Here is a 9,835-nt window from a genome sequence, read left to right as displayed (position 1 = left end):
ATTTTTTGTTTTTTTATGAACACCAGAAGAATCTCAATCCTGTAATTCTGAATGCTGAGATGGCGAGCAGAACCCAGACCGTGGATGCAGTGTGGCCAACTGTATGATCCAGATTGAACCTGATCGTTTATCCAGAAGACATCAGACCCCAGTACTGCCCGTCAGGTAGACAGGTAGTACTGAGTTTAGAGACATAAAGACCCGGACCAGAACGGAACCAGTGAATCTTCAAGCACACACTACACTGGGAACTGAATATATACACACACATTGAAAGGACAGTTATTTTATGAGAATACATCATTTATTGTGTTTGTATTATGTTATACTGTTTTATATTGTGATTGTTTGGTTGATTTTTTCAATAAATTGGTAATTTGTTCAACTAGTTCTTTGACATAAACTAGTACTCAATGATAATATATATATATATATATATATATATATATATATATATATTATTGTTGATACTAGATACTAGAACCACTTATCTGGGTCTAGTATTAGAAAAAAGCACTAAATATCGACATCAATTCCTATATATATATATATATATATATATATATATGTATATAATATAAATAATAACAATAACAATAATAAACACATATTTCTTATAATTACCCTGATGGTAATAGGTTATTTCATCTCTTTTATATGTAAGTCAATCTTACGTGCTGTTCTTTCATATTTAGTCAATTGTACCTGTTGCTCCTTTATAAGTAAGTCAAATAATCAAATAGCCTATGGTATCAAAGGAGCCAATTATCTATGTGACATGACAGCATCATAGGATCAAATTATCTAAGGATATGATCTTTGAATTGATTTGAACAGTGTTAGGTAATATATATATTACATATAATTATCAATAATAACAATAATAAAACAAATATTTCACAATCACTCTCACTCCTCCTTTTCTTACTATAGCAGCTCCCCTCATGTTCCCATCTCCATTGTTTGTATACACATCTCCCATCTATTCATTCTGCACTTCTCTCATTTGGATTTCAAATCACTGTGTTCCTTGTAAACATATGTCATAATTACTCATCCTATATATCTGATGTATTTTGTTTTTCAGCCCCCTGGTATTTAATGAAATTAGTGTTAGCATTATTAGTATTCTTGTTTTCAATCTTTATTCTTACTCTTACTTTTCTTATTCATCCTCATTTGCCTCTCTGTGTTCTGTCTTTTCCTTATTGGTGTTACTTTTTCCATTAATTCCATGTCTGTTTCAGATCCTGGCGACATAGACGTTGCCTAGGGATGTTCAGCGATATCGCCATTACTTTATATACCATACTTTTTAAAGAGTCTGCCTTAGTTGTTATATTTATCGTTTTACCTCGTGTCTTTCCTTGCTAAATAGAAAAGTGACAGCTGCTTAGAAAAATGACAATTCCAGCCTCACATCATGTAACCATACTGTGCTGTAGTAACCTCAGGCAGCCAACAGATGGAGCTGCTCTCCAAATGATGTGAACCTGAGTAAAGTCCACTACCAGAAGAACTCTCTTCCATGTTCTGTCCGAAGCTTTGTTTTCCAGTAGCTCAGCTTCTCCTGCTTTATTGCAGCTACTTGTTTGAGTCATAGAAATGAGCTCTGTAGCTGCATCAACTTGATCAGTGTCTGTCATTAAACTAAAGTATTGGTGAACTGTCATCAGACACTGCAACACCAACAGAGGGAAAGTCACAAAGTTACATTTACTAACAGGGAGTAGAGAGTTTTTCCAGGTGATGTTTTGCTCAGCTTTATGATTTAAACACCAAGTAAATGTTTCAGCTTATAATTAAAATATACTATCTCAAGACCAACATTACAACCTTCGCTCACCTGATGAGGCCACAGCTATTTGAGGTCACTGAAGAAGACTCTGAGAAGTCGTCGAAAGCTCAGCAAACAAGTGGAGGTCTTGGTTGAACTGATCCAGAGTCCTGCTCCTCTGGGGAAAAAGAGTAAACTTCAGTGCTCAACACGTTTATTGAGGAATCCAAACCATTCAGATGGTGACAGAGCTCCATGCACTGTCACACCAGAAGAATCACAGGAGAAAATGTATACAATAATAATAATGATGGCTGAGTTCCATTTAGCTGCTCCACTTCAATGGTCCTGGTGTTGTGAATGCTGGATAACTGTCATGTGTACTGGGGCACTTTAATACAACAGAGGACCTGGTCAATGTTTTGAATGAAAACCTGTCTCATGTGAAACACGTCTATAATCCCACAAGTGACCGGACACACAGCACCTAACTTTTAAAAGCAGATTTTACAGATTAAGCAAAGGTACCAGAGTGATTGTTTCTGACTACATTACTATCTTATGATAGTTTGTAAGATGTTTAACCAATAGCTCTCTTTACTTCTCACCCTATATTTGCAGAATGACAAATGTAAAGAGCGTTAAAATTGCATTAAATCTGTTCTACCCACACTAGTTTCTATTTCATTGGGAAGATAGTATGTGTTGTTTTTGCATTCATACCGTCCATCATGAGAGATGTATGCCATGGATCCATGAACCTTAGACGTACTGAAATTTGAAGTGTGTATCTTTTATATTTAAACTTCCATATGAGTGATGGTTTCCTCACCAGGTGACACAAACATCTGACACAGAATGAACCATACCAATGAATACATATTGAATGCTAGTGGCCTGCAGAGGGTGGTGAAAACTGCCCAACACATCACTGGTTCCTCACTCCCCACCATTGAGGCTGTCCAGAGCAAGAGATGTCTGCGAGGGCTCGCAGCATTGTCAAGGGCAGCTCACAACCCAGCCACAGACTGTTTGCCCACCTCCCTTCTGGGAGACGCTACAGGGTCCTCCGTTCCCGGACCAGCAGGTCCAGGAACAGCTTCATCCCTGTGGCTGTCACCCTGCTAAACTCTGCACCACAGTAAAAGCAGCTGCCCCGCACCACACACAGCTCCTCCAGTGACTATACTTCCCTCCTCCACCCTGGCTTGGACTGCCACCCACCGTCCTCCAACCATTAAACATTTGCACTAGACTGCTACTTATTTTTTTTGTTTACTACTGTATAATCCCACCAATAGTGTATTCATATTCATATATATTGATCTTGCTCATAGTATATTCATCGTTCTTATATAATAAAATACCTCTTAACACTGCTCTATTCCATATATATTTATTACTGTACATATCTTATGTATTTACAAATTTTACTTCACATTTTCCGTTTTTTTAAATTTGCACATTACTCTGCACTTTTACTGCCTTTATTGCACTTCTGGTTATATATAAGCACTTCTACTGTGCAATGAGATTAAAGTTGAATCTAATATAATCTAAAAATGACTTGTGCGTGTGCTTTAAATTGATGGGTGATATGAGGAGTTTTGTTCTTCAGAGGTGAGTGTGTGGCTCTTAAAAGAGCCTTTGTGTCGTTGGTTTCCAGCAGCTTTGCTTTACTTGGACTTGGGGGCCTTCTCGGTCTTCTTGGGCAGAAGAACAGCCTGGATGTTGGGCAGCACGCCGCCCTGAGCGATGGTCACTCCGCCCAGGAGTTTGTTGAGCTCCTCGTCGTTGCGGACGGCCAGCTGCAGGTGGCGGGGGATGATACGGCTCTTCTTGTTGTCGCGGGCGGCGTTTCCAGCCAGCTCCAGGATCTCAGCGGTGAGGTACTCCAGCACAGCCGCCAGGTAGACGGGGGCGCCGGCACCAACGCGATGTGCGTAGTTGCCTTTACGCAGCAGTCTGTGAACACGACCGACGGGGAACTGGAGCCCAGCGCGGGAAGAGCGAGTCTTTGCCTTCGCTCTGGCCTTTCCGCCAGTTTTGCCTCTGCCTGACATTATGGATGGAGATTGTTTCCTAACACACGTCAAAAGAAACTGCGGTGGAGAGCATGATCACTCCCCTATATATACGCGGATCGCGCGGGACGGTTCATGCCAGACCAACCAGAATAGAAGCCTCTAGCAGAGCAGCGGGGGATGGTCGACACTTTTGTCGAACAAGCAGACAGTACCCGAGGAGGAGCCTATCCCCGATCTGAAGCAGCGTCACCAATTCAGGGCTGGCTTCGCGGTTTAAAAGCAGAGTGTCTCTCTACAGCTTCACTCTTTCTCCCGATCGCAGAGAAAAGCAACAAAATGGCAAGAACCAAGCAGACCGCCCGTAAATCCACCGGAGGCAAAGCCCCCAGGAAGCAGCTGGCCACCAAGGCTGCGCGTAAGAGCGCCCCGGCCACCGGCGGCGTGAAGAAGCCTCACCGTTACAGGCCCGGCACCGTGGCTCTGAGAGAGATCCGTCGCTACCAGAAATCGACGGAGCTGCTGATCCGCAAGCTGCCCTTCCAGCGCCTGGTGAGAGAAATCGCTCAGGACTTCAAGACCGACCTGCGCTTCCAGAGCTCCGCTGTCATGGCTCTGCAGGAGGCCAGCGAGGCCTACCTGGTCGGCCTGTTTGAGGACACCAACCTGTGCGCCATCCACGCCAAGAGGGTTACCATCATGCCCAAGGACATCCAGCTGGCCCGCCGCATCCGCGGAGAGAGAGCTTAAACTGCTGCTGCTCCACTGACCATAACAACGGCTCTTTTAAGAGCCACTTCACTGTACTCAAGACAAAACTCCTTTGTTGCCCTGCTCGTTATAGACCGTTAATACATATAATACACTAAAGAATTGACTTCAGAGTTCAAAGTTCATATCACCATTGAAGTATAATAAATGAATTACTTTCTGTAAAGTAACTAAAGTATGTTAAAGGATATCTTTCAACAGATTTAAATATGTATCTATTCTAGTTTTACAACATTAACTGAACAGCAAAAAGAGAGTAGCATTTCATAATACTACATGAAGACAAGTTTACAGTAAAATATTTGTTACATTATTAGCTCTGCAAATAATACACGTTGGAAAGTATGCAAGCTAAGACCTGGCCTGCTATAAATCTAATCATTAATATTGCTACTTCACTTCACCTTAATCCAAACCATGGTCAGAGCTGCAATGAAATAAAGTATTTATTTGAAATGAGATGACCTAGCCTTTTCTGAGAAACCGATCTACTCGGTACAAACATTTATTAAACAGCACAAGTTATTTAAAATGTTGTCCCTGGTAAAACACTCCAACTGTTTGGAAAGACAAACGTCCCCCAGGGATTGGAGCTCATATACACAGCCGTGAACATAATTGTTAAGATTAAGATTCATTTATTTACTAGTCCCAAACACATGCACAGACATACAAAGGCACACTCATGCAGGTAGGGAAATTTAATCTTTGCCCTTGACAGAGCACTGAGTGAACATGTGTGGCGCTCGGGGAGCAGATGTTGGGGGAGTAAGGTGCCTTTGTTAAGGGGCACTAGACAGGGTAGGGAGACTCTTGGATTTTTGGACAGATCAATCCAGGTGCGTCTTTTTGTTGTCTCTCCGTGGAGTCGACCCAGAGACCTTCTCTGCCCATAATCCAAGTTTCTGCCACTAGACCACCGCCTCTCCCCGTTGTAACAGTTGCAGTACAGTCATTCATCAACAGGACATTTATACCCCACTGATATAGACTCGGAGGGAAAAGATGAAGTACTACTGAATGCTGTAAAGACATGTCACTAGTATCAGGCTGCTATCCTCTCACTGCAATTACATTCGCATTGATGCATCTTACAAACAGAAACATTGATTTCCAAGGAAACCATATCATTGTCCTTTCCCCACTCATTTCTCTCCTAAAAAAGTTCAAAAGCACCACAGCTCCACCAAAACCCGTTTCCCAGCTGCTTCAAATGTTTGTTCAGAAAAACTGGGTGAAAAAAAGCACCTACTGATGATCCCTTCGTAATAAAATCAAGTAATTGTGCAGGCAGCAAACACTCTGCTGAAGGCCGAGGCTCCTGGTGAAGTTGAGCCAGACTTCCTATCAGAGTCAATATTCACTTCAAGCAAGGATTAAATTAATATTGTGGCACATTTCTCTCATTTCACGCAAAAAGTCAACAGGTTGTATCATTTAGTTTGTAGAATATGTTTTTTGCTTTACTGGAATATGCTTTGTCTCTGCTGTCTGATGTAGTAAATACCAACTTTGGCTTTTCACATTAACACTAGGAGAGATGTTTGTGTATTTTATTTTCATCATTATTTGTATAAAATAATCATTAAAACATGAAAAATGTTTTTGAAAAACTATTTGTCTGGTGAGTGTTAGATCTCAGTCAACCTGTCCATGTGTTACCAAACAAATATTCATATTAAAAATGAAGGCTTTAGTGTCAACAAACACACTGTTTCCAGAATGTACACACTTGTGAAGTATTTGAAAGTGTTTTTGTAGATTGCTGTGGGTAAATAGTAGCATGTCAAAATATTATTTTAACCATTCAAAAATACCTTATTAATGTAGTACTTCATGAAAAACTTGAAATTTACCATTAAATTGCATTTTTTTCTGTCATCATTTATTTAAAATGATACTTATTACAATTTGAGGATAACAGGAGGGCTAAGGGAGAAAAAATATTTGTTTGACCACTGTTTTACACTCAATACTCACAGAGTAGTAAGCACACAAGGTATATTTGTCAAGATTGATAATACTGTAAACTACTTTAGAGAATGAATTCCTCTGACCTTCAGGTCACAGCCATGTCTCGGCAACCACACATGACTGTGTTGTTCCTCAATGTCCTCTGACTTTGAGGAACAATGACTTCATACGCTTCTTTAACTATTCCAATTATAACCACCAGGGGGGAAAAAGCACCTCATGAACAACCCAGATCACTGATTTGAGAAAGGACAACACGCCCTGCAGTGGAAAACTGCAATTGGATTTAAAAACAATTATTTTCAAATGTAGAGATTATGCAGGATATCTCTCTTCAATTGTATTAACAATGTTATATTATCAGTTAAAAGTGGCTGTTTAAATATTGATGGACATCTCGGTAGAGTCAGGACAGTTTGTCTCTATAGAGAAAGTGTGTGGCTCTTAAAAGAGCCGTTGGTTTGAGGTCTCCGCAGAGTGGTTTACTTGGAACTGGTGTATTTGGTCACGGCCTTGGTGCCCTCAGACACGGCGTGTTTAGCCAGCTCCCCGGGCAGCAGCAGGCGGACGGCGGTCTGAATCTCCCTGGAGGTGATGGTGGAGCGCTTGTTGTAATGAGCCAGACGAGAGGCCTCACCGGCGATGCGCTCGAAGATGTCGCTCACGAAGGAGTTCATGATGCCCATGGCCTTGGAGGAGATCCCAGTGTCGGGGTGGACCTGCTTCAGCACCTTGTACACGTAGATGGCGTAGCTCTCCTTCCTGGACTTTCTCCTCTTCTTTCCGCCCTTACCGGGGGCCTTCGCCACCGCTTTCTTGGAGCCCTTCTTGGGCGCGGGCTTCGCTACGTCAGGCATTGTCACGAGATTTTTTCGTTCAAATGAATACAGACGTTGCTGGCCAGGCTGTATTTGAACATATCACATGTAAATCATTGTGTGCCGTTCCCTCTCTGTCATTGGCTGAATGTGGAGTGCCAGTGTAACAGCACGGGGGAGTGTCTCCATGTTCATGAGGCCATTATTCTGCTGCCGACAGAGGTTGAACTGTTCAGCTCAACTGGAACATTTGGGGTGTTGAGAACTTTAAGATGTCCCTGAAACTTATTAGGATTTATGTTAGTATCACATAAGTATCATTAAAAACAATCTAAACCAAAGCAACCTGATAAATGCACAGCTCTAAATGATAGAATATGTGGGAAATATGTAGCCCTGACACGGTGACTTTTGGTGACTTTTGGTCTAAAGGTCACAGTGAAACACACAGTCAGTTCAACTTCAGGTTCATCGACCTGTCCATTTAGGAAGCCCAAGTGATTGTGAATGAATTTCACCGGTTTTGGTGCAAATGAAAGTGACAATAAGTGCAATAAAGAGGCAAAGGCAAGACCACAACAGAAAGGGAACAGTTTTATACGTGCTGGCCATTGACATTGGCTCTCTCCTCATCCTTCCCGACTGAATCTTCTGAAGTTTCGTGCTCTGCTAGTGTCCGTGTCACTACCTGTAGCATGAGGCGGTGCCTGAAGTACTTTCAGGTAGCAGAGATAATCTAGCTCCTCCAGGATAGAACATCCAAACGTGCAGGAGCAAGAAGGTTTGTTGTGTGCCGTAGAAGAGCATCAACCCATCAGCAGAACCGGTATCGTCTCCTTTGTGCGTGGAAAATATACAGGTGTAGCTGGCCACTGGGGAACCGCCCTGCCAAAGAAAAGAAGGGAAAAAGATGATTGTGATAAATTTGGCACGTGTTTATTATAATCGTCATTATTTGTAAATTATTAAATTAGACAAATTCTATAGAAACGTGGTCCTGCCTGCTGCCTCTGAATAGTATAGTCCAATTAGCTTCAACGTCACGACCTGTTTAATAGAGTACAGGGAGATTTCAGCCGGTTAAAAGTCGCCAACATCACTCTGATAGACTTTCATAATAACACGTTGTCTTTCAAAGTGCAGACACTGCAATCCCAGACAGCACACACTCACAGAGGCCCTGGGGGCCCCACTTACTCGCTCAGAACAACACAGTGATACGTGAGGAGCGTTACGTAATGTAACATGATGAATTTATTTAACTTGGCCAACATTTCTATTTTCTTGTCTCGCCACTCTCCCCACGTGCTTGACTGAAAGATGGAATGAGTAATGTCCACTTCACTTCCTTAAATTGTGGTCAGATTGTTGTTTATTTTATAGTTATGCTGTTACAGGGGGTGACTCATTTTCACCTACGCCTCAACATCCGTTCAAAGCAACAAACTGGTGAGGTGCAGCACCTAATCAAACAGCTCTGTCCCTGGTCCTTTTTAATTACACTCTGATATTTAACTTAGTGTTCAACTGATCAAGTTGATGCAGCTACAGAGCTCATTTTCAAAACTCAGAACAGATCAGAATCTGCAATAAAACAGGAGAAGCTGAGCTACTGGAAAACAAAGCTTCTGACAGGACATGTAGGAGAGTTCAACTGGTAGTGGACGTTGTTCCAGTTCACATATCTGGAGAGCAGTTCTATCTGTTGGCTGCCTGGTGTTACTACAGTATATATACACACACACATATATGTGTATAAAGAGATAACAGTTTAATATAAACTGTTTTTAAGGGTCACTTCAACGTTTAGAAATTAAAGAGGAAACTACGATTAGTAATTGTTATGTGATGTTTTGATATTAAATAACTTTGAAATCTTGACATTGTAAGACATCTACTCGGAGAACGACTTGTTGTTGAGCAGAGGATGTGAGCTCTCATTGACTCGGTGTGTGGCTCTTAAAAGAGCCGTTGTGTTGTTGAGCTGTTGGAAAGTGAGTTTATCCGCCGAAGCCGTAGAGAGTGCGGCCCTGTCTCTTCAGAGCATACACCACGTCCATGGCGGTGACGGTCTTCCTCTTGGCGTGCTCGGTGTAGGTGACAGCATCGCGGATCACGTTCTCCAGGAAAACCTTCAACACGCCGCGGGTCTCCTCGTAGATCAGACCGGAGATACGCTTCACTCCGCCACGGCGAGCCAGGCGGCGGATGGCGGGCTTGGTAATGCCCTGGATGTTATCACGGAGAACTTTGCGGTGACGCTTTGCGCCTCCTTTACCGAGCCCCTTTCCTCCCTTTCCTCGTCCAGACATCTTTCTTCAGTAAGATGAGATCTAGTCAATGCACTGCTACGCGAAAACACAGCTAGTCATAGCCAGAATGAGGACCTATTAGAAGACAGAGGCAGCCGTCTTCCTCCTCTGTGGATTCTCATGGCCGCTGATAAATACGTCTATGGTGCGCTAGCGCCT

At 42.4% G+C, this 9,835-nt stretch overlaps 3 protein-coding genes across 3 annotated transcripts; 1 reads left to right on the top strand and 2 right to left on the bottom strand.

Moving 5' to 3' along the window:
- Nucleotides 1–3,453: 3,453 nt before the first annotated feature.
- Nucleotides 3,454–3,840, bottom strand: LOC133933499 (histone H2A-like). The gene has a single exon (XM_062380630.1). It carries the CDS (start codon nucleotides 3,838–3,840, stop codon nucleotides 3,454–3,456), a length of 387 nt encoding a protein of 128 aa, XP_062236614.1.
- Nucleotides 3,841–4,140: 300 nt separating this feature from the next.
- LOC133933478 (histone H3) lies at nucleotides 4,141–4,551 on the top strand. The gene has a single exon (XM_062380609.1). It carries the CDS (start codon nucleotides 4,141–4,143, stop codon nucleotides 4,549–4,551), a length of 411 nt encoding a protein of 136 aa, XP_062236593.1.
- Nucleotides 4,552–6,516: 1,965 nt separating this feature from the next.
- Nucleotides 6,517–7,403, bottom strand: LOC133933539 (histone H2B-like). The gene has a single exon (XM_062380672.1). It carries the CDS (start codon nucleotides 7,401–7,403, stop codon nucleotides 7,029–7,031), a length of 375 nt encoding a protein of 124 aa, XP_062236656.1. The 3' UTR covers nucleotides 6,517–7,028.
- Nucleotides 7,404–9,835: the final 2,432 nt, after the last annotated feature.

The sequence above is a fragment of the Platichthys flesus genome, chromosome 22, assembly GCF_949316205.1.
Source record: "Platichthys flesus chromosome 22, fPlaFle2.1, whole genome shotgun sequence".
NCBI classification, from domain to species: Eukaryota; Metazoa; Chordata; class Actinopteri; order Pleuronectiformes; family Pleuronectidae; genus Platichthys; species Platichthys flesus.
This window is presented reverse-complemented; position numbering and strand designations above follow the sequence as displayed.